Source organism: Crocodylus siamensis, chromosome 8 (assembly GCF_052110815.1).
Source record: "Crocodylus siamensis isolate JL-2025a chromosome 8, ASM5211081v1, whole genome shotgun sequence".
Taxonomy (NCBI): Eukaryota; Metazoa; Chordata; order Crocodylia; family Crocodylidae; genus Crocodylus; species Crocodylus siamensis.
Window position 1 is genome coordinate 48,614,670 of NC_143402.1, and position 25,578 is coordinate 48,640,247.

General features: G+C 44.4%; 1 protein-coding gene across 1 annotated transcript in view; it reads right to left on the bottom strand.

Annotated features, from left to right (window-relative positions):
• The window catches only part of DNAH9 (dynein axonemal heavy chain 9), a 480,799-nt gene that overhangs the window by 67,879 nt on the left and 387,342 nt on the right, over positions 1 to 25,578 (bottom strand). The window contains exons 61-63 of the mRNA XM_090059292.1: positions 23,898 to 24,046; positions 20,994 to 21,121; positions 9,921 to 10,148 (exon numbers count right to left, since the gene is read on the bottom strand). Coding sequence (XP_089915418.1) covers positions 9,921 to 10,148; positions 20,994 to 21,121; positions 23,898 to 24,046 — 505 coding nt within the window. The remainder of the gene's footprint in view (positions 1 to 9,920; positions 10,149 to 20,993; positions 21,122 to 23,897; positions 24,047 to 25,578) is intronic.

Genomic DNA, 25,578 nt, shown 5'->3' on the forward strand with positions numbered 1-25,578 from the left:
ATTGGCCTTCCTAATGGTTCCCCTCCACATGTTAAAGTCCCAGCCAATTATCTCATTGAAATTTCCAGAGGATGATCTTATTCTATCTTGGGATGATAGTCAGGATTTCAAAAAGGTGAGAATAAATCTGTTCTTTCTGTTCTTCCTCAGCATCATGTGCTGGAGCAGTAACAAATGAATTGCTGGTCAGTTGGAGTGGAGAGTCATGAGGCGCTCGTTAATGGCAACAGGGAATTTAGTCATTTGGCTGACAATCTGGTTTTTCATGGCAAACCCAATGCTGTGTTTTTGCCTGTCATTTTCAGGTTTCCCTTTCAAGAAGAATGTATAGCCACCCCCCTCCTTCCTCAGACGGTCTTCATATGCACATCTGGTCTTGCAGAGACCAGTGATATCAATGTTGTATCGTGAGAGGTCTCAGGTAACAACAGCTGTTCTACATTCAGATATGTCACTGATCAGGTTGTCTAGTAGGGTTTGTACATTTGAGGATGCAAAAGACATTTTTGTGCTTCAACCACAATTTGAGTGATCCTCCTGGAAGCAGCTATCCAGTCAGCTAAGATAAGGTGGGGAGTCTATGTTAGTGGTACCTTTTCTACCCCCTCCCCATGCAGGATGAGCAGAGGGGATCCTAAAAAGGGCTGTTCAGTTGCAATCACAGCTGCAAAATCATCCTCCTATCCCATTCCAAGGGTCAAGTGACTTCATCCACCTTCTTCATCTGCCTGCCCCACCATCGAAGTATTTATGTTATTTGGACTGCTCTTTGTCTCATACCTCACCTTTGACCTTTCTACCATGCGAGACCCTACCAGGAGTACAAGACTCCTAACAGTGTTGCTCTTAGGGCCATCGGTACATGCAAGCCTCTCTACCCTGTCAAGGTGGAAGTCCATGGAGAGGACGACCAATCTGTCCATATCCTTCCAGAAGTGTGAGGCCCAAAACTTGACATAGTACTACAGAGGCAGGCTCACCACTGCTGAATGTAGTGAATGAATCACTCCCTTGCAAGTGATGCTCCCATTAAAACAATTCAATAAGCTGTTGGCTTTCTTAGTAATAAGAGCGCATTGGCTCATATTCATCTTATGGTCCACTGTAACCCCCAGGTTCTTCTCGGCAGTACCACAGCCAATAACTTGTGCATACAGTTATTCTGTCTCAAGTACAGGACTGTGTATTTGTACTTACTGAATTTCATCTGGTTGATTACAGACCATTTATCCAGCCTATTCTGGTCATTCTGGATCCTAGCCCTACCCACCAAAGTACCTGCAACTCCATCCAACTTGGTGACGTCTGCAAATTTATTAAGTGTAAACTCAGTCCCAGTGTCCAAATTATTAATGGAAATATTAAACAATACTGAACACAGAACAGACCCCTGGAAAACCTCACTTGACACCTCCTCCCAATCAGGCATCGATGACTACTCATTGAGCCCAATGATCCAACCAATTATGTAACTGTCAAACAGTACTTTCATGTAGTCTGTATTGCCTTAGCTTGTTAATAAGAATGTCATGGGAGACAGTATCAAAACTCTTGCTAAAGTCAAAGTATATCACACCCACTGTTTTCCTCCACATCCAGAGCTGGTCACGTTAACAAACAAGAAAATCAGGTTGGTCAGGCATGACTTTCTCTTGGTGAATCCATGCCTGTTCATGATCAGCTTGCTTTCATTTAAATGATTTACAATAGATTCCTTGAGGACCTGTTCCATTATCTTTCCAAGTATCGAGGTCAGGTTGACTGGACTGTAATTCCCTGGATCCTTTTCCTTCCATTTCTTAAAAATGGACACTATGAGCATTGTTACACATGCAGGCACTGCAGCACCAGGTGCTTTGAAAAGTGCCCAGTGCTGCCTTGCTTGCAGTTGTGTAAGTGGTGAAATGCGCATTAGCATGCAGAAAATGGCAGTGGTCTGCTTTTGAACTAAAACACATAAAAGGCATTTTAGTTTAAAAGTGCATCACAACCATTTTCTCCGCGTTGATGTGCCTTGTGCTGCTTATGCAACTGCAAGCGATGCAGTGCCACGAGTGTCAGCTTACGTGTGGAGCAGACTCAATTAATCGAGTCTGCTCTGACGTGCAGGATTTCCAGCACTTCCGGGCACAAAAATGTATGTGTATAAATGCCCTATAGGTGTTTTAATATGTGCCCCATGTGGGGGTGGGAGGGCTTTTAATTAGAGCAGATCTGAGAGATGCTCTAATTAAAGCGCCCACAGCATCTTATGTATCAGCATCCCTGTGCTTCAAAATAGCACTGCTCTAATTAAATGGAGCCGCTTTAATTAAAATGCCCACAGCACTTTGTGTATCAGTGTCCCCATGCTTCAAAATGGCAGTAGAGGCACTTTAACTAGTGCTTGACAAACATGTCCCCACCACCATTTTGAACCACAGGGACACTGATACACGAAACACAGAGGCTGGAGCATGCTAATTATCACATTCCAGCAGATTCAATTAATTGAGTACAGGCACCCTATATTTGCCTTTTTCCAGTAATCCAGGACCTCACACAGCCCCCATGAGTTCTCAGAGGATAGCTAATACCTCTGAAATTACTTCAGCAAATTCCTTCATTACCCTAAGAAGGAATCCCATCTGACCCTGATGACCTGAAAGCATCTAGCTTCTCTAATTAATTCCTAACCTGTTCTGTCATTACTCTGAGGTATTAGACTCCTTCCCTATCTTTGCTGCCAACTGTGCCAGCTGTGTTCATCAGTTGGTAGTTGCTCCTAACTGTGAAGACCAAAGTAAAAAGGGCACTAATTATCTCACTCTTCCTGCATCATCCCTATGTCATTGCCTTCTACATTCTGTAAGGGACCTATGGTTTCTCTGGTCTTCCTCTTACTTTTGACATTCTTCTAGAATCCCTTTTTACTGCTTTTTAGATCTTTTGCCAGTTGCATCTAAAATTGTGCCTTGGCCTTCTACGTGTTTTTTCTGCACACCTGTGCAACAGTCTTATACTCGTCCCTAGTAAAATCAAGTTTCCACTTTTTTAAAGATTCCTTCTAAACTCATTGAACAGATTGCTGCCTACCCTGGCTAATCTCCTGTTGCACTTTCCATTCTACTTTCACAAGGAGATAGCTTGCTCCAGTGCTTTTAAAAGGGCCTCTTAAAAGTGCAGCCAGCTGTCCTCGTGTTAGGGGCCCTATCTAGGCCAGCCATCATAAAGGACATCCCAGTTTTCTGCTACTCTGTCCTCTGTCCTCTATTGACACAAAACCTGATGCCTTTATGTCCTCTGTTTTTCTCTTCAAGACATAAAGGTGTCTGGTTTTGTATCAATAGAGGACAGAGGACAACAAGATTGTCCTTTATGATCACCACCCTAGTCCTAACTGGTAGCCCAGCCTAGGTAAACTTCTCAGCTGGCCAAAACTTCCTGCACCTCTGAGTGGCAGCCTTACCTAAGCTAATGAACCAGCAGAGCACTGTTAGGGCCTCCTGATTGCAGCAGCCCCCACATTTAGTTACACCTGCTGTGTGGCGGGCCAGTAGGGGGCGCTCCTGCGTTGAGCCGCCCACCTTCTTGTGCCCGACCACCTTCCAGGCTCCGAATGCCTCCCTAGGGGCACCTTATGTCTGGCCAACCCCCTTCCCGGAGCACACTCGCTAGCCTGGGGGTAACGTAGCTGCCACCACCCCGAGAATAGACTCACTCTCGGCCCTGTGTCCTCGGGGAAACACAGGCCTAAAGTCCTACAGGTACTCGACCTAGTACAGGCACTTGGGGCACTTCCCCAGGTGCGGGGGCAAAAAGTAAAGTCTCCCTTAGTCCGCAGACCTAAGGGGGTCTCTTAGGCATAATTTAGACCCACCCCTCAATAAGTCTCCCACACCGGTTACAAAGGAGGACTTTACTGATTACAGGGGTAGGGTGAAAATAGGGTACAAGATTGAGCAATATCCTAGAAATCCTAAAGAGCAAACAGTCTGGCTGAGGTAGCCTTTTGATCACGCACCTGAGGTACTGCCAGCTAGATATCTAACCAGATCTCGAGTAGCTTACTCACAAGCATCTTCCAGAGGCTGGTGAAGTTTCCCCTCTGGGGGCAGGCGGTTTCCAGCTTGTGAGTTTTGGGATGAGAGCGAGCCAGTTTCAGATAGTAAGGCTTCTCTGTGTCCCCCACATGGCTGCTGTCCCCTCCTCCCGGGCAGTCCCAACTTATATAGCCCCTGTGACCTCATTCACCTGGTCCAGTGGAGGTCAGCTCTGGTTGGCTATCCGCCAACCAATTTGAAATACATCACCAGTTGCCAGGCAGATTCCAGCTCCCCAGGTAGATGCCCCTCACCCAGGTGGCTGATGCCAGTCAGGTAGGCAGAGGGAGCAGGTTTCCCCCCTCCCTCAGGAATGCAGCCAGCTCAAGTTACCTAAAGAGAGACTGAGGTGTGAATCCTCTGTGATGGGCCCATCCCAATCTCATTGTCACACGGCAGAGAATTTGGGGAGAAACCAAGGTGGCTTTCTCCCACATGCTGCAACAGGTTGCAGGCCAGCCAAGAGGTCTTCTGAATGTCTGTTGTACTAAATCTTTCTCTAGTTTTCTCCTTCTTGACCCTGCTCAGCTAAGTTTCTGGACTCTGGCTACTTAGAAAATACCCTTGGCTTTGGTAATTTGATCTTTAACTCCTGATCTTTGATTCAGCCTGTGATTTGAATACTACTTATGGATTAATATAGATACTCTGGAGAATAATGCTAGGATTCTGAGAAACCTCAACATATTAGAGGATTGGACCAAAAGAAATCTCATGAGGACAAAGTGTAAAGTCCTGCACTTAGGATACAACAATCTTATGCACCAGTACAGGCTACAGTACAGCTTGATTTCAGAGCAGTCACACATTCAGGTGAGCAGGGGATTGACTAGCTAAGCAGCAGCTCTACAGAAAAGGACCTGGGGATTACAGTGGACAATAAGCTGAATAGCAGCCAACGGTGTGCCCTTGTTGCAAATAAGACTAATGGCATACTGGACTACATTAGTAGGAGAGTTGCCAGCATATTGAGGGAACTGATTATTCCCCTCTATTTGGCACTGGTGAGGTCACATCTGAAGAACTGTGTTCAGTATTGGGCCCCTGCTACAGAAAGGATGTAGACAAATTGGAGAGCCTGGCAGAGAGTAATGAAAACGGTTATGGGGCTGGGGAACATGACTTCTGAGGAGAAACTGAGGGAACTGGGTTTATTTAGTCTGCAGAAGAGAAGACTGAGAGGGGATTTAATAGCAGCCTTCAACTACCTGAAGGGTGGTTCCAAAGAAGATGGAGCTAGGGTGTTCTCTGTGGTGGCAGATGACAGAACAAGGAGCAATGGTCTCAAGTTGCAGCAAGAGAAGTTTAGGTTAGATATTAGGAACAAATCTCCCATTAGGGGGATAGTAAATCACTGGAACAGTTTACTCAGAGATGTTGTGGAATCTCTATCCATACACAGTTTTAAGACCTGGCTAGACAAAGCCCTGGCTGGGATGATCTAGTTGGGGTGGTTGTGCTTTGAGTAGGGGGTTGGAACAGATGAAATCTTGAGGTAACTTCCAACCCTGATTTTCTATTATTCTAGAATTCCTTGATTGCACTTGGACCACAAATTCTTCCTGCTTATTCCCCATGTTTCTTACATTAGTATATAAATAAATTATGCATCTAAGGGTCTTGTTATACATTATAAATATGCTTGTCAAAGTGGTAATTAGTGTTAGTGTTAGCTTGATTTCAGAGCAGTCAAACATTCAGGTGAGCAGGGGCTTTGAGGTAAGAATCCTCTCCTACTCCCTTCCTCTCCCATTCCAGGCTCCCCTTCTTCTCATTGCCTCCCAGGGCTCCCCCTGCCCCCCTCCCCCCATCCCTCAGGTTCCCCCCCCCAGCTCACCCCAACCATGGGACTCCTTCTTGCACCCCTGGCCCTCATGGCTCAGCTGTGACCATCTCCCCCAACTTACTTGTGGCTGCTGGCACTATCCCAGAGGATCAGGGAGAGAAGGGGAACCCACCTGCCCAATCACTTCTGCTGCCACAGCTGTTCTCTGGACTGAACCAAGCCCAGAGAGTGGCAGTGGTGTTGGGTTTCCCTTCCCTAGCTGCTCCCTCAGGTCAACATTGACAGGCATGGGAGCGCAGGTGGGAGTGAGCGGGGATCTGGGGTGCTAGGTGTGTGGGGGACGATAGGCCCAATCTGAGGGATGGGTTGAGGGAAGTCGTTCTATTCAGGTTGATGGGGATTGTGGTGGGGACCAGCAGTCTTTATCCAAGCCAACTGGGGAGAGGTGATAGTGGGGGAAGGCTGCCCAACCTGGGGGAGGCAGGACATGGGCAGCAGGGCCGATCCAGACTGGTGCAGGAGGCAGGTGGGGTGTTACACTAACATGTAACCTAGACTGGCCACATACTAGTATAACACAAGCTGGATAACACAGATCACAGGTAAACCTAGACTGGAGTGCTGTAACTTTAAGATGCCTAAAGGGTGCTTAAAACCAGTTTAATGTGTTAATGTATGGACAGGCCTGGGGTTAAGAGGTTGTTGAGCTGCCTAAAATTTACGTGTAACGAAGCCCTAACTGATAGTCCTATCTTCCCCCTGAGAATATTGCTAAAACTTCCTCTATTGCTTCCCCTTAATAAGGCCCTCTGGTTATTTACTTAGAGATTTTCAGTTCTCTGGAATTAACTTCATCAGGTCACTCTGACTTGAATGCATTCAAGCTTATCCAAAGATCTCAGACAATTTCTTCTGTTATCTCTACCTTCAGCTTGTCCCCTTCCTTATCCAGACAATCCTTATTAGCTGTCTGGTTGCATTTTACTTTTGGTGAAGAGTCAAAACTCCTGTTGACCATTTTTGCATCTTCTGTTAAGAAATCACCCCAGTTATTTATCAGTGGACCCATAGGTTGCTTGATCTTTTTCTTTGGGCTAACATATTTAATAAACCATTTCTTGTCCTTGATTTCCTTCTCCACATGCAGCTTATTTTTACTTTTGCCTTCCTAATTTTGTTCTTATTTCCTAGTCTGCTTCCATGGTGTCCTTCCCATGTTTCCATTGCTTGTGTGATTTCTTTTTTGCCTTTGAGGCATGCTAGAAGCTCCTTGCACAGGCTTTTGCCGTTCTTCTTATGCTTTCACTATGTTGGAGTAGCTTCTTGTTGGGCTTCCAGTACTGTGACCTTTAGAAGTTGCTAGCCCGCTTGGGGGCTTTTAACCTTCAGTCTGTTCTCCCATGGCACCCTACCTATCTCCTTGGTTGATGGAAATCTGACCTTTTGAAATCTAGTGTCTTAGTTCTTCTTACCTCATGTTTTCCCTTCCTCAGAATCATGAGTTCTGTCTTACCATGGTTACTTCCTCCCAAGCCTCCCCTCACTTTAGGGTATTTCTCCCCTCAAGTTAGGAACTCGATAAACATTTTACTGTAATTTGTCGCATACCATGCTCCCTCCTCTCTCCCCTCCTCCTTATCCCACAACCCCAAATAAGACAAGCACCTTGTTTTTGGAAGGCAGAATAAAGAAATAAAACATTTTTTCCTTGAAAACAGAAAGTAATCTTTGCTTTGAACTGGTACTGTAATTAAGTTACATTAAGTAAGCTTCTCTGTCAATCCCCTAGCTAGAGGATGTACTACCTCCCTTCCCCCCGCCCCCCAAATTAAGAAGCAGGGCCAGCCAGTTCAGCTCCTGCAAGATTGATCCCTCAGCTGATGCCACCAGCTGAGTAAAACTGTCCCACCAAGAATGTGGATGAAATAGGCGTTAAGCTTATTCCTCCCTTTGATGTCATGAGGACTTTTAAACAATAAAAACTGAAAAAAAATGCAGATCATAGTCTCATTTAGCTTCTCTGTTTAATTTTATATTTTTCTTTAGCTACAGATTTAGAACCATATTCTTCAGATGCCAAAATAAGGTTCTTTTGTGACTTTCAGTCACAAGCTAAATTTAAATGTCCATTCCATACACTGAGCAAGAATCCAGTACAAAGGAAGTAAAATACAATGTAAAGGTGCTACTCCCCAAAACTGCAAAGATTCTATAATAAGAGATATTTTAGAATACTCTAGCAATTTATAAAATGTTAATTACTAGCTGATTGAAATGAGCAGAGCAGGATGGAATACATTACTTTAGGTGAAGGCTTTATGGCAGTTTTTGTTAAATTCAAGATGATGAATAACACTAGATAAAAATGGAATGATCTTCTGTGATTATTAGCATTAATCATTATCTGTTGCCTCACCACTGTGTCTGCTCAGAGATTTTGGTACTTACAATGGAGTTTCTTTTAAAAAAGAGCATCGATCAGGATGCAAATGCATTCGACCAGGAGGGAGGGACATCTTCCTCTTCCCTCCTGAAAAAGAATGGTTTCCATGGTACATAGGCTGTACTCCAGCTGGGCCTCACTGGCTGTATAAAGAGATATGTTGGAAGACAGAACCCATCATGCTATGCAGATGCTTTATTCTTGGTGAACAGAACCATATAGATAAAGGAGAACATTGACATCAAGCACATTGCAACTGGCACTCTGGCATGCACAGAAACAAGCAAATAAACCAATGTGGTTTCAGGAGTTTTTGTCACACCTACTTCGACCATCTGAACTCTAGCTATGAAAGCTCTGCATCTGTAAAGATAACTTCCTGCCAATTTCTGAGTTGGAATCAAGGCAGCCATTATGTACCAGCTACACTATCCAATTATAATTGAGAAAGATAATACGGATATTAGGGAAATGAAATGTAGCTAGCCAAACAGGAACCTTGCTAAGGTAGGATAAAGCTCCTTGTCCCTAGGACAGGTGCCATGGGATTTTTCATATACTTAAGCATCAAGACCTTGACTTAACCTCTCATCCAGAAGCTCTGGCAATTACACTGCTGTCCCTATTACTCTGAAATAGCTTAATTACAGTACCAGTTCAAAGCAAAGATTACTTTCTATAGAATCATTAACAACCAGCTAATGTAGCTCACAGAGTGGCATCTTCCCTAGCTCCCTCTGTGCACCTAAATGACAGTTTTCTAGCCACATTCCTGTGCCCTCACTACTGTATTGTAGATGTGTGTACATGCATGTAAAGATTTAGTATGTGCCACTGACACCCCCAATAGTAGGCTCCACCCTACGCTTGCCCCTCCCGTGAATTCCCAACTCCTTTAAGAACCCATAGGCCAAGTGACATAGCTGCATGGGCTGAATCCAGCCTGCAAGCCATATGTTTGATATACCTGAGTTGGAGTATGGCCCTTGACAGGGAACAATGGGCTTGGGCATCTTACTCCAGGTAATGGTAGGGGATAACGATGCAAATAATGCCTATTTTCCACATCTGGGGTTGGGTAGGCCAAGATGCTTCTAATCCTAAGGCAGAGTTGGTGCCTGAATCTGACTGTACAATGACACAAAAATGGATTTAGAACATTTTAAAAATGTTTCAATACTATCTGAACAAAAGTAAGATTCCTAAAAATTGTCACTTAAACCAAAAAGTCTGATGTAAAAAACCTACAAAAAGTATGGGTACAGAACAACGGTCATGGGATCCAGAAGTTTACTGTAGAAATAGAAGAACCAAAGCAGCTTTAGGTCACCTGACCTTTGATAGCTTCATTTGTGAATACCTGGTGCTATGAAATGGGTTTTGTGCAGTCTCAGTGGACACAGTTCTTGTACCGGATCCATAAAGCTTTGGCACTGAGAGGCTTGTATTCCACAAGTGGTGTTTTCTGTGGGTTCCTGATAATAGAATGTGCAACTATTCCATACACACATACAACTGCTTATACTGTAGTTCCTGATTTGGTAGCCTGTCTGGTTACTATAGCAGCCACATGAGGGTGGCTAGAACTTCATATGAGATGTTGACATACCTGGTTGAAGTTATCAAGGGCCTTGTGAAGGTTGGCATGCATCCCTGTCGGGGGTTCATTAGTGATTTTGATGGAATTCTCCAGGATTCCTTGGGGAATAATGTGGCTGTCAGCTGAAGGTGCAGGCTCGGCACTAATGAAAACACGAAATTCCTGGTGGCTGCCTTCACTGTGCTGCTCAAGTTTTTTCTCGAGAGAACTCAGCCACTTGGCCACCAGATGGATATTCTAGCAGGAAAAAAATGGACAACGCTTTTACATCATTTACATCCACAGTGAACAGCCATCAACTATATTGCACAGATGATTTAAAGCCCATGCTTCAGGATGTATAAGTTTATACCTTTTCTAATAGTTCTCAAGAGTGTAATTCACATGCACAGACATGTACTGCATATAAGGGATGAAGATCTAAAATTCAAGATAATCATGACCAATAACTAGCAATTAGGAAAACAGTTCTGAGTCTGTGTTTTCTTAGGGATAATAACTTGATGTTTCGTACAATGCTGTATGGCTGTTGGAGTAACAAGTTTCCTCAGTGATCTGAAATGAACATGCTTAATTGTTTTCAGTATCACCGTTAATATCAGTGGGCATGTCTACATGTGCACATAATGTGAAATAATAAACTCTGGAGTAGTTTGAGGCCAGAGTAAACTACTCCTGGGTACAGAATCTACATGGGTACCTGGGGCACAATTTGAGACAGTGCAGAGCAGGCCCAGGATGGCAGGGGACACAGAAGGCCAGGAGGAGAGTCCAGCCACTGTTTGCTGGTGCCACAGTTTAAAGAGATAGAAGTCATTGGCTTGTGGAACCTCATATACCATGTGAGGCAGAGAGAAAAATAAGACACGACAGGTTAGGTCATGAGTCTGTCTTTTCAAACTTAAAGCAAGGATCCTTTCACTTTCTCCAGCTAAGGGTGATGTTACACATTACACATATCTAAACTTATATACGGGTATGCTCTTGGTTATAGTGGTATAAATCTGGTGCACCTCTACCAGAAGCAGATCCAGGATTTTACAAAGGGGTGTGCAGAAGCACCAATGAGCACCACAGGGGTAGTGGCACCCCTACACTCCCAGCCTCCTCCCACACTTCCCCCAATCCAGGTGGACAGACCACATCATGGGAGCAGTCCAGGACTTAAGTCTCAAAGAAAATAAGAATGCCCCTCTCCTTCCCCCCTCCTGGGCAGGACACATCCCCTGCCCCTTCCATGCCTACTGCTGCTGCTATCCCAGGGGCATGGGAGCTCCTGTTCTTCTCCAACTGGGCTGTGTGGGGGCTGAGCTCAGTCCAAAACAACAGCTGCCACTGCCACTGCCACTGTCCCAGCCAGAGTCTAGACCCTGCACAGCCCAGCTGCAGTGGCATAGGAGCTCCCATTACCCCTAGGGACTGGGGGACAGCAGCAGTAACAGGTGAGGAAGGGGGAATTGGGAGTGGATGTTCTTCTGATCCCTGGGAAAGGGTGTTGGGAGGGGATTCTTACCTTCTTTTCAGAGGGCCAAGAGACACTCCAGCCCCACCATGGGCTGTGTAAAACTCCTACACTACAGCCTGTGTTACTAGATCATCTGCATTTAACACAGTAAGCAGGGCCAGCTCATCCTCAGCCCCTTCCTTTTGATTGGTTCTGGGGCTGCTTTTAAGGAACTCCTCCATCATCTGAGCTTTGCTGCACAACTTCCTGATCTCAGTCCTTGCAAAGCTCCTGTCCTAGTAACTCCTCTAGCTCTCTGACTCCCTGATACCTGGTTAAATCTCTGATTCAGTGTTTGGACTTCAGAGGACCTCAGCTTGCTTTCTGACCTCTGATCCTTAGTTAGTTCTCTGGTTTGGTTTCAGACTCTGAGCTCCAGCCCTCACTTCTTGTTTGGAACTTGGGCTGCCCTCAGTTGCTTCCAACCTGCAGTTCATCCCTGCAACCCTGGCAGTCCTCACTCCTGGATATACCCACTAGGCCTGATGCTCTTGGGAACCCTGATAGGTGGTAAGAAGCATCTCTGCTGAGTTCCACATTTGGCCAGGGACAACAGTGGCAGTGAGTAGGTTCCTCCTTACACGGCACATCTACACATGCATTTACTCCAGTCTAGATTTACTGTACAGTAAACTACTCCACAGTGGGTGCATCTACATGTGCCCCAAGGCACTGTTGTTACTGCACTGTCATTTAGTAATTCCTTCTGGAAGTACTAATTAATGGCACAGCCATAGCCTATACTACACTATGCTACATTGCCATAGCAACACACCATATCAAAGGAACACATTGTTACACCAATGTACCTGCAGCATCACGGTTTGTGCCTGCCGATGCTATGTCACCGTAGTGCATTGCTAAAGCAACGTAGCATCTTGTGTAGATGCTCCCAGCAAGGGTTTTTGGGTAGGTGTCTACACATGCAGGACTAGGAAGATTTACTACCAGGTCCCTGCAGCCCTGAAATGGGTCCCTACCACCACTGGGGGAGATCCAGGATCCCCCTGGGTGCTAGCTTGGGGGCTCACAGGGAGCACTGGCCCAGGATACAGCTGTCTCCTGGCCCCAGGGGGTTGTCTGCTGCTGGGGAAGGGGCAGTGTACCCCTGCCCTGGTAGTAGGGAGCTCCTGGCCCTGGCTCCCTGATCACAGACATCAAGCTTGGAAAGAGCTATAGGAAAGTGGCAGGTCCCAGACCCCTGCCCTGATCCATCAGTGGGGCAGCCAGGAGCTAGCTCGCTGCCAGCTGCCCCACCAGCAGATCGGGGCAGGGGACTGGGACCTACCCAACCCCTGCAGCTGTTTCCAAGCCCTGTGCCTTGATCACCCAAATGGGGCAAGGGACTGGCACTTGTCCCTGACTGGGACAGTTCCCGGCCAGCCCCTGGCTGCACAGGGAAGTCTTCACGTGCAGCCCAGAGCTGGATGGGAGCTATCTGAAACAGGACAGTCCCCAGCCACCTCCAGGCTTCACACGCTTCCCCATATAGCCTGGGGATGGGTGGAAACTGTCCTAGCCAGGGGCAGGTCCCAGCCAGCTCCAGGTTTGATGGGGAACTGTCCCCATGTAGGAGCTCCCAGCCTCTGCTCCGTGATCACAGATGCAATCATGGAGTCAGGGCTAGGGAGTTTGTTCCCAGCCCCTGTTCTGCAATGGCAGGGGGTCCCCACCTGGGCATGCAGGGTTGGGGCTGGGGAGCTTGTTCCTTGCTCAGCAACATGAGTGCAAAGCTGGGTGGGAGAAACAGGCTGGGGAGCTTATTCCCGTCCTCCCCCAGCTCCATGCTCCCAGAGCTGGGTGGGGAACAAGCTTCCCAGCTCTCACCAGCAAGGAGTTCTGAGCACTGGCTCCATGACCACAGGGATGCTGGCTCTGTGACCACAGGGATGCAACATTTTAACACAGTCTTTTTGTGTATCTTTTTGTACTGAGCCCACTTTACCAGTCTGTAGGAACAAAAGCTGCACTGAGAATGTACAGAATGTCAAAACTCAGTATACTTTGGAAACAGAACTGGAGTACAAAATACTTGCTGCCTTCCAAGTAAGAATTCAGTCTCAGTTCTAAAGCCATTCAACCCAAACCCCCAAGCAGCCTGGGTTTAAAAAGTTCAATGCCTTTGTCTGCAACACAATGGACTTTGTAGTGGCACTTTCCTGGCTAATATATGTATTTTGAAAGTTTATGCAGCAGCTGTTTTTCACTGAGTCAAGGTCCAAAATAACAAAGGATTTTCACTGAATTCAGGCTATCAACAGATTCTAATAATATTAGTCCAGTAATAACACAGGAATTAAGAAACCAATGCACAATCGTAAAGATCTAATATTTTATGGAAATGTTCCACTAGAAGAAGAAAAACAATATATTTTGCCTTAAATTTCAAAATAAAATGGTTTGAACCCTTATAAATGTAAGGGTTTTGATATATAAACCATGAAGTTTAAAATCATTAAAAAATAAAGTTGAACAATTTTTTTATTTAGTTTGTGTTAATGTCACTAATTAAAATCAATACTTCCTATCCTTTTCAGTATTGATATATGGAACTTTCTGATCTGATGGATAATTGAGTTTTAGTGTAGGGGAAAGAGACCCCAGAAATTCTATTGCTAATTTTTCTTTCTTGTTATAATTATTAAACATTACATTAAAGGAGGCAAACAAAGATTGCAAGCAGTAGAACATTTGTTAACATTAAGGAGTCATAGCCTTGGGCAGAAGAACACTCCCACAAAAGAAATAAGTAAATAAGTATTTTTCATAAAGTATGGCACCTATGGCACCTTTTCATAGAAAAAGAGGTTTGCAAAGGCGATTTATAACTCTCAAGGGAAATTTGGAAACTGTTCCAAAGCATGAGCCTTTCCCAGCAGCCAGGAGAAAACATATTCAGTTATACTTCTCATAGTGTATGTTGCACCAGTTTTCAATCTTTTTCACTTCTATAAGTCATAGAACCATCTGAGGGTATTTCGTAGCTTTACAATATGTATTTTTCTCCACCATATTTTGAACTCATGAAAGATTCTTTGAATAAGTCAGGACTGAGGTGGAAGTTTATTTCTCTATGCACATCTAAGTGACAGTTTTTAGCTGTGTAAATGCCAAATTCACATTTATACACAGGTAGCAACTCTGTTAGCCCTGCTGTATGTGCATATTGACAGAACAAGTACATTAGGATATGCACTGTTCAGGCATATATCCTGCTATGTATGTGCACCTTTTGTGGCGGTGTACTAACATCTAAAACAGGGGTGAGCAAAATATGGCCCCAAATCCCAATGCATGGGGATGAGCCCCACGTGCTCCTGCCCCCATCCTTGGCCAGCACACACAGCTTTCCAGTGGTGCTGCTTCCAGTGCAGCTGCAGCTGCCCAGGTACTGCTTGGCTCCTCATACCTCCAGCAGCTCCTCCCCCTCCTGCTACACTCCAGGTATAGTGGGGAAGTGGGGGGAGGAGGGGCAGAAACTGCAGCCAGGTGGCTCCTACCCCAGTGTGTGGGGCTCCAGCTCCAGCCACAAACTGCTTTCCACTCACTGTGCCCACCAGGCACAATAAGCAGTACCTGTGGACTGCCAGCCAAGTGGGTAGAAGGCAACCCCACCAGAAAGCGGAGTTAGGGCCAGGGCTGAGGCTGGGCCTGGCTAGTGCAGGTAGCCAGGTTATCCTGGGTGGAAGCAGGTGAGGCTCAGCCCCATGCAGAGTGCCACAGGGGTAGCCATGCGCCAGATTGTAGGGGGAACTGCACCAGCACCTGCAACTGCATCACCTGGTAGAGCTCTACTGCATGCACCCACTGGCTCTCCTACTCCCTCTCCCCCATCCCTGGTCAGCTTCCAGGACCTAGTCCATGCACACCACCCTGCATCCCCCATGCACCCAGCCCACACCCATCCCCTACACACACACCTACCCCCCACCAGGCCTCTCATATACAGCTCTCCCTATACTCACACACAACATACAAGACATTATTTTGAGATATTATGCAATCACCTCTTTATACGTTACTAAAAAACCCACATAAATCAGGACAAAAATATTTAGGAGATATCTCAAATATATTGAGATAAAATTAAATTATGTTATAGTCATGTTTGATTTTTAATATATGACTTGTTTTTTATCTTTAACTTGTTAAAATGATATCTTCTGAAAAATTTTATGGGTGCGGCCCTTAACAGCTCACCAAAACTCATTAAGTGGCCCTCCAGCTGAAATAATTGCCCATCTCTAATCTAAGGCCTGGAATGCCTGGACCTTTGCTCCCAATGAGACAAAAATGTCTGTACTGCATTGTTTTCCATCCATTTCATCCAATGAGTAGTTAATGTAAGAAACAGTTGCAAAAAGAGAACCAGAGAGGTGCCTGTCCTGTGATATAGTAGTTTGAGCACTATGCTAGGAAGTCAAGAGAAATGTAGCTTCAAGCTTCCTCAGGATAAAAAGGGTGGGGGGGAGGCAAAACAAAAAAAAAGGATTATTTGTGGCATTGCAGGCACTATGTTACAAAAAAGTCTGTTGTAAGAAGGAGACTTGTTCCTAGAAAAGACTATCCAGATTTCAAGGCAGCAGAAACCATTAAGGCACAGGCTGATCTGGGCAAATGTGTATCTAATTTGGCAGCAAATACAATGTCATTGAGGATACTCTGAGAATGAAAATAAATATTGCTGGAATGATGGACAGGAGGAATGATGGGCTGCCTTGAAACAAGAGTTGATGCAAGAGCCTATCTCAAATTTTGTACTCCTGGAAAACCTATAAAAATTTTAGTGTATGTCTCATAGTTGAGGGTTGGTATAGTGATTTTGCAAAAGTATGATCATGATTATTGGCAATCAGTGGCCTATGCATCCAGATGGATGACAGAGTCGGAAACCGGATAAGTACCGGTTGAGAAGGAGTTACTAGGATTATTGTTTGCCTGTGGGAGATTAACCAATATATCTATGGTCAGACTCTGTATGTGGAAACTGTTTAGCAAGCCATTAAATAATTGTACTTTGAGGATTCAAAGAATGATGCTCAAGCCGCGAATGTATGATTTAGCTATAAATTAGGTAAATTAAGCTTTAGTGTAAATGCACTCCCTAGAGCTATATATGCGCCTGTGGAACCAGTAAATACCTTTAAGACAGAGGTGCAAGTTTATGTAGATTTAATTATCAAGTCAAAGATAGGAAACTGCAGCAAATAAAACCAGAAAGAGTGAAAGATAATTCCTTGGGACTCCTGAAAGAAATGGTAGTTAGAGGGGCCAGAAGACAACAGTGACTGCAGTAGAGCTTTTAACAGTTTATTACTATAGGCATGAATTTTCAATAACAGAAGGGATAATTTTTAAAGGCTAGGGATAATTTTTAAGGGGTAATCGTTGGGATCAATGAGCACTCCCAGAGAGCTCTCAAGACCTAAAAGAAAAGGTAGACGTGGGCTATTCTCAACCAACTGTTTCTACATTAAATTGAAAAAAGAACCAGATCATCAGTAAGCGACCTCCTCAGTAGGCCTACGTGAAGCTTCAGTCCCTGATTCGATTTGGCAGCGATTCAGCCCAATTTGGTGGCCAAATCTCCGAATCTGAATCAAATCAGAGAACCCTTTAATCTCTCTGAACCGAATCAGAACCCTCCAAATCAATTCGGAGATATTCGGAGTGATTCAGAAAGATTCAGTGATTCGGACATAGAGACAGCTTTAAATGTTTTTTCTACATACCTCTAGGTAGCAGACGGCTCATGAATACTGCGGTGCTAGGGTGGATGGAGTGTCAGTTGATGCATGCCAGCGTGTTGTTTGCCCTGCTGACCGCTGCCTTGCACTGATGGCTCATATTCATATGATGGTTGATCATTATCCCTATGTCCCTTTCAGCCATGGTGCAAGTCAAGCTGTCACCACCAAGCCTATATGTATGTTGAGGATTGTTTGCCAAAGATGGAGCACCTTACACCTAGAAGTGTTAAACTTTGTCTGGTTCTGGTCTGCCCAACTCTTGTGTCTGTCCAGGTCTGACTGTATCTGCAACCTATCATCTGGCATGATCACACTGCCCCATAACTTGGTGTCATCCGCAAATCTACCCAGCGAGCTTTTCACTCACCCCTCCAATCATCGATAAATATGTTCAAAAGCACTGGTCCAAGCACAGACCCCTGAGGGACACCACTGGCCACTTTGCGCCAGGATGACACAGATCCGTTCATGAGAACTCTCTGGGTCCTACCATGTAGCCAGTTCAGAATGACATGCTAGTAACCTCTCCTCTGCAGATAGATGCTAATTGATTTTTTTGTAGTTATTGTTAAGTGGGAAGATATGTAGTGATCAAAGTTATAATTTAGGGATGCATCCTAATTTAGAAGACTTGGGAATTGGGACATGGTTCCTCAGGGAATTAAAGACAAATGGTTTGCAGAGGTTAGCCTACTGCTCTACAATTAACATTTGTAGTTTAGTTCTTCTCATTCATGTATGCCTGTGTTTATTGAACCCAATTATCACTACACTTATAGTCCTCGGTGGCCCTCTATACCTCAAGCTGAAGCCCGTGATTCTTCAGATTCACTGTGGATGGTACCAGAGCTAGCCAAATTAGAGTTAGCTCAAACATGTGTACATATGCTGTGATCTTACCTGCAACATAGACAGCCCATCCTTTTCTTAGCTAGTTTCTGACCCATAACAGTATTTTAACCCTTATTTCAAGAACTTTGAACTTTTTCTTAATAGCCCCTCCAAGTAGAATTCTTCAAAGGTGTATTTAAAGTCTAAATGAATTATGAAAACTATTTTCTCTTTTATCAACTATATCAACTAGTAGACTGATACGGTCAAAGGACTGAGAAAGCTGATTTAAGATATGGTAGTTCTGGGGGCATCTAACAAACTTCACCACCTACTAATACCTTTGCAAAGCCTGATTTCATATATACATGCTAGAAGGATTTCTATGGGAAGACAACTGGAGAGGATAATAAAGGATCCATTTTAAAGCCAGATGAGCTCCACAGGATCCACACCCAATCTACATAGCACAAGGCACTGCAATTCAGCTATCAATTCCTGCAACACAAGAAATGTTCAGACTTCATTTCCATAGATAATGTTATATCATCTATTCTTCTCCTTCTGATTCCTCCTCCTCTTCCTACTACTGCTACTAACAAGTGGGACTGAAGCCTTCCTGTGCTATGTCTTATAGATATATATGAGAGGTGGTTCTAACTCTGAAGACAGGACAGGCAAGACAAGTGGAAGAAACTGACAGAACACACATGCTCCCTGTTGGGAGCAAATCTGCTCTCAACAGGAGCAGCTGGGTACAGGGCTGCTCTTACCTTGCTATGACCCCCTGCAGCAGCCAGGGGGAGCACCAGTCTTTTCCAGGGTGCTAGCCCAGGGGCTGTCAGGGAGCACAGGGCCAGTCCTTATGTGTATGGGGCCAAGTGAGCTCTGCCAGCTGCAGCAGCAGTCTCCTTGCCCCATACACATTGGGAAGGTTCCTGATGTGCATGGGGCAGGGAGACAGCTGCCATTGCAGAACTCTCCCAGCCCTGGGCACATGGAGACAAGACCCTTGCCAGCAGGGCTTCCCCAAGCAGCTGGGGGCAGGATGGGAGCCGTTCCCCTTCTGACTGGTAACATATTTGCTCTCAATTGGCACCTATACATGCAAGTTTACTACCTGTATTTCCAGGTAATAGCTAACTGTGCAGTGGACTAATTTACTACACACTAAATGATGTGCATGTGTAGATTAGTCTGCTGTGCAGTAAAGCCTCTTGTGTAGAAACCCCCCACAATATCTTTCTTCTTAGGAAGTAAGCTTGGGGAAACCTGCCTTTCTGAACCGTATCAAATATTTAGTTGTGAGATACTCTAAAAATGTTTCTTTAATTTTGAGCTCATTTTTGTGAGAGCTTTATATAGCCTGCAGCATGCCTTCAAAAACTGCAAATTCTTCAACCTCTAAGAGAGAAATGAAAGAAAAATTGGTGTCTGACACAGAAACTTAATCAGAAGAGCAACAATACAGGTATCCACTTCAAGGTAATTGTAATTGTGTAATCTCACTCTTAGTGCACCTTTAGTGTCCATTTAGACACTTTGTGGATGGCTGTAACAGCCAAAGGAGATGCTGATGGAGGAATATCAATTCTTAAAACCCTTAGAAGGAGCTTGATACCTCTGATTCACTTGGTTTGGGGTAGAAGAGATGAATAATGGCATTGCTCATTAACCCTTTGCAGTTCCCAAAATTATTTTGGCAGACCTGGAAATGGACCGGAAGTACTTCCAGTCCGCTTCCATGTTCACTGCTGAGCACATGGAGGACCCCCACACTCCTGTGGGATGCTCCATGAGCCCCAGCATCGCAGGGATCACGAGCCATACCTGCTGTGTCAAGGTACATAGAAAAAAATTTAAAGCTGTGTCTGTGACCAAATTGCTGATTCGCCGAATCAGCATCAAATCTTCAGACTCAGATTTGACTGAATCAAATCAAGGACAGTGATCTGAATCAACAAACTGAATCACTGTCTTTGATCCAGGCTCTGATTCCAGAATCCAACAGTGGGGGCAGGAGCAGGCTCAGTGTGGTGGGGAAAGGAGCTATCTTCATTCGCCAACCCTGTACCTTGGAGCCGACAGTGCTGCAGGGTGGAGTGGGCCTGGACCCCAAGTGGCAGAGGGGGAGTGGCCGCAGCCCTGGCGTGGGTGGGTAGCAGGCCTGGGAAGGGTGGAGTGGGCCTGAACATGCTCTTGCCCTCCCACTTTTGCCATGGCAGGGAATGGGGGAGTGGTCCTTGATCCCAAGCAGAAGGTGGAGAGTGGGCCCGGGCCCAGCATTGGGGGGGCGGGGGAGGAGTGAGCCCACTGCTGTGGGGGGAGCGGGGGGAAGAAGGAGCCCGGGGCAATGCAGCAGCATAGGGGGGAGGGGAAGAGTGGGCCTCCTCCTCCCCTCAGGCCCAGGCCCACTCCTGCCCCATCCTCCTCCCTTGTGTTGGCCCTGAGCCCACTGCTCCTGTCTCCTGTCTGCCGCCGGGTTGGACTGGGCCCACTGCTCACCCCGCCACAGCAGTCTGACTTCTCCCTCCCCTTGGGGGCAGTGAGGGAAGTGGGCCTGGACCCCAGCAGCAAGAGGGAAGTGGGGAGCGAGACCAGAATAGTGGGGGGAGGCACGGGGCTCCATCCCTGCCTGCTCCGCTCAGTAAAGTGAACTGAGAGCTGGTGAAAGGCACTGAAATGACAGTTCTGAAGCACAAAGCCTTTCATTTATTCACAAAAGAAAGAGAGCCCAGACATGCTGTATAGGTTTCCCTCAAAGGGTCTCCATTAATGTGCCTGTGGTTTGAAGAAGCTACTGCAGAAGGATGTGCATCTCCATACTCATTTAACTGTTGCCACTGCATCTGGAACAGCCAATAGCAATGAAAGCTGCAGAGGTAGCTGATAGCCAAGCCAGAATTAGTAGAATCAGCTCAATATGCCCATGCCATATCTGCCCTTGGCATGATTTGGCCTACTTCTAAAAGTAAGAATTATTTTGAAGGTACATACCTGAAGAATAACCCAGTGACCCTCCTTTGCAGCTAGGTCTAGGGCTTGCTCTGCTACTACTTCTTGACCTTGTCCAAGGGAAACATTGTGGAAATTCCTGTTGTTAAACGTGTAACCCAGTTTTTTCCCTAAAAGAAAAATGCAAAAAATAAAGCATTTTTTTTCTTTTTCTTTTTATAACCAGAAAGGGGTGTATAGTCGATTTCTCACAGTAAGAACAAGGCACAGTTCATGCTTATCAAGACTTCTGAATAATTATCTTATTTCTAAAGCACTCTTTATCAAGCATGGAAAACAGCACTAGCTTCTTCTAAACTACCTTTAATTGAAGTATGACACTGGGCACATCTACATGTGCATTAATATGCCTTTCTAAAGCACATTAAATTTAGTACCTCCAATGTGAGGTACTAAATTAATGCATGTTAGGCTGCACTAATGTGCAGTGGCACCTTTGCACGCCTTTTAGTGATGTTTAATGCATAGTAGACTGTTTTACTGAGCATTCATTAGTGTAATGTCACTTTTTTATGTAATGCTTTAATGCACAGCAAAATCATCTACTGAGCGTCAAAACGCACATGTAAACGTGCCTACTAGCACAAAGGGTGATTATTGAAAAATAGCTTTATTTAAAAATATTACTCCCCTGTAACCTTGTATTAAAATGCATTTTAAATTATATTAAATTAAAGTAATTTCCTGCTGATTAAATAAGCTTTGAACCATACATTTAGTGGAGAAATTCAGTCTGCTAATCCACAATATAATTAGCAAAGTTTTTAGGTTACTTTCATTTCTTAAAGGTAGTTGGAATGAAGTCAGTGCTGGTGCCTTGTGCTGTACATCATATAGTATTTCTGTGCCCAATGTGGCAATAGCAGGTCTTCATAGGAAGGGCTGTTCTGGAGGAAGGACTGCACACTGGGAGTGTCTACATGAAATGTTACATCTCCGTAGTAATGAGCTACAGTGATATAGCTCATCACTATGGCTACAAAACATCAGTGGGTACAAACCATGACACCGAAGCTACTGTGCAGAAGCAACAAGCTACTGCCCAGTAGCTTGTTGCTACTATACAGTAGGGTTAGAAATGACCCATGCACTGCTGGAACTGCGCAGTAACAACTGCGCAGTTGAGTACCCATGTAGATGCACCCACTGGATATGTCTTTGTACTCAGTTCCTGTAACTCAGGAAGACAGATATATTCTCTCAGACAACACAAGCCAGTAAGCCCTCAGCCTTCAACACAAATGTGACCTCAGTTACACCAAAAAAATATCCATTGGCAATTTACAGAAAACAGTCACCATAGTGAACATCAGACATAAAGATGTGATGTTCATTTTAGTTACCACTGCTCTCACACCAGCGAATTACTGTGGTGTTTAGATCCCTTACCTGTTATAAAACCTCTTTGGCCTGCCTGTAGCCCAAAGCATATATCTTTTTCTATGCAGCTTGCCAGAACTGAATCTAAGAGGGAGTCTCCCTGACTCTGATCCTAAGGGATAGCGATTTACAACATACATTAGTATTTGAGTATAACATTCACTCTTTTTTTTCACTGGCCACATCTACATGGGATGCAGACTGTGCAGTAGTTCAAGAATACTGTGCAGTAGTGTTGCATGGCAGGAAGCATGATGCAATGCTACTACACAGTACTAACAAAGTACTACACAGTCAGTGTCATGAAAAAGCTATTCAGCAATGCTACTATGCAGTAACTCCAGTTCCTGAGCAGTCATTTAGCACTTATTTATACAAATACTAAATGACTGCACCGTAATGACTGTGCAGTCAGCATCTCATGTAGATGCGGCCACTCAGTATAGAAAATTATAATTTCCTCTTTCCTAGTGTCAAAGCACATAATAACATCAATTAGAAATGCATAATTCTCCAAGACTTTGAAGGGTTATAGCTATTTCAGGTAGGCCATTTATCTGTAGGCTTTAAAGCTACAGAGAAGGATGTGATAGATGCTAGCTTAGGACTTATGAGAACCAAGTTCCAAGCTCTACTCTGCCAATAACCACTTAGGCCTAAATGCTATTTTGTTTTATATACCTAAATGGCACATACACAGGAAGGTGGGTCCAAAAAAGAGAAAGGATCAAAGCTGATTAACATGATTGCAATCCAGAGCTGAGCTGGCACTATGTCTGGGGGTGGAGGGGGGTGTGTGCAGAGAATGCCTTTTCCTACCACAATCTAGAAGGAACTAACTTCAACGATTTGAGGACAGCTTTTATCACAGGCAGGGGTGTCAACAGAACCTGACTCATACTTTACGTTGCTACTGTGCCTTCAAGGATAAAAATACTTTAAGGGTTAAGACAGTTTCTGAATCCAACTGATCTAAGACAACAAAATGAGAATCCTTCATGGTCAGAAACTTTAGAGAACGTATACAGACTGTAGCAGTCCAGGATGTTACTGAAAGCAATGTTTTATCAAATGGAGCATCTTTATAGAAGCTCATTTTGTTCTGTAATGAGCAGATTGCACTAGCCTTCACTGCTTAAAGAGCAGAGATCAAATATTGGAAATTCTTTCTGGGAAAACGTTATAGGAAAAGTTACTATTTTTAGCTATTGGTGGTAATATTAAAACTCTATGTAAATTATAGGCTGTATGAGAAAAACTCAAGCCACAGCAGTGTGGACATTACTGATGTTCTAGATAATGTATGGAAGATACAAATTCAAACTAAATTTTAGGTGAACATTCACAAAATTATAAAACACATTCTCCCATCATTATCTGTTTTTAAGTTTTTCCATATGGAAACAAGAGCAAGGTAAGTAGTTTCATGCCAAGATAAAGACATAGAAGATGCATAATAAAAAATAAAATAATGCTGTTGTCCATTGGGAGGCATCATTTGTTTACCTTGTTTCTCCACATCCTTCAGGGGATCAACACCAGGGGACAGGATAAAGAACACTGGGGTTGCAGGTCCTGACTCCTCATAGGATATTGCAAAATCCAGATATCTTCCTATTGTATATTTACTCCCAAGCTTTTCTTCAACAAAATCCCTGCCAAAAACAACAACATACATACATACATATATATACATGCATGTTCTGGGTGGGAAGGTGCACAGCACTGTATAGTATGCTTGTACCTGGACAAGGGTAAGTACCCTAAACTGTTGCTGCACAAAACTCATAACAGAAGGTGTTAAATGCAGAGTGAAGAGAGCAGTCCTACAATGTTTTACACTAAGAGACAAAACATTTGGCTTAGGTACTATCCAGGAAGCAGCAATATAGGGATCCTTATGATTTGAACCTGGAACTCTGGTACCCATAGGTAGAAGTCCAGACCACAGGCCTACCAGATGGCTGGCCAGTTACCAACTCCAGCTCAGCATATACCCAATGGGAGCTGAAAGCACATGATTGGAAGGCTATAAAACTTTCCCAACTTCCTGCAGGGCCTTGCCCATCAGCAGCATTACTTGATTTAGCTACTTAGTACTCTTCCGCTCTGATTCCAGTTAAAACTTGTTACTGCCTTGGATTGACTGTTTGCTTTGACCACAACCCTGATGTTGTAGAACTTGAAGTGATACCCAGCTTTGACATTGGCTTTCACTTTGATAAGCACCTGTCTTAGCATGAATCACTAAGACTGACTACTTATACCTCAGTCAACCCTGCTATGCAGCCAAAGACTTTAGCTTTGCCTCCTGTACCCAGAGGCCATGTCTACATGAGACACTGGCTATGCAGTCATTACTGTGTAGTCATGTAGCACTTGTATAAACAAGTACTAAATGACTTCCCAGTAACTGGAGCTAGTGTGCAGCAGTGTTGCTAAATGGCTTTTTCATGATGTTGACTGCACAATAGCTCATGACTACTATACAGTCAGCAACTCATGTAGACCCAGCCAGAGATAGCTTGAACCTACAGCCCTGTAACTTCCAGCACAGGGCACTTATGTGAAAGACTGTCAGAATGTCCACTTTTGTAAAATGCCCTCATCTTAGTCTTTAAAACTAAGTCACAAAAAGAAGTAAAGAGAGGGACTCATGACCTTTTGTGTTAACTTTTTTTTCAGAGGTTAGAGCAAGACGGAATACAATTGCATTTAGGTGTTAAAGTCCACAGGCATCCCATAGGTAGAACAGTATCTGGCTATTTTTGCCATCTTGTCATTGGCTTCCAAAGGTCTCTAGTCCTTAGTTTATTTAGATGCTTTTGTTTTTTCCTTTTCACACACACACACATACATAATTTCCTCCCTCACCCCTTTTTCTCTCTTGATTTCTACCTCCTCTCCCATTTGATACTTTCCTGTCCCCCCACAAGTCTTTCTGATTGCCCCACATGACATCATTAGTTTGTGCACTTCATGTCTTTTCATTTTTATTTTACACCTTTTCCATCTGAAGTGAAGCCTCGTTTTCTTCCTGGTAAGGAATGCATACACATAGAGTGGAAACCATGAATATCATTGTTCAGAAATGAAAAGACAGTTAACTACATAGAAAGTAACTCAACTAAGCAACACAGAAGGGCTCTCTTTTGGTAAATGAAGGGTTAATTACATTCAGTAGGTA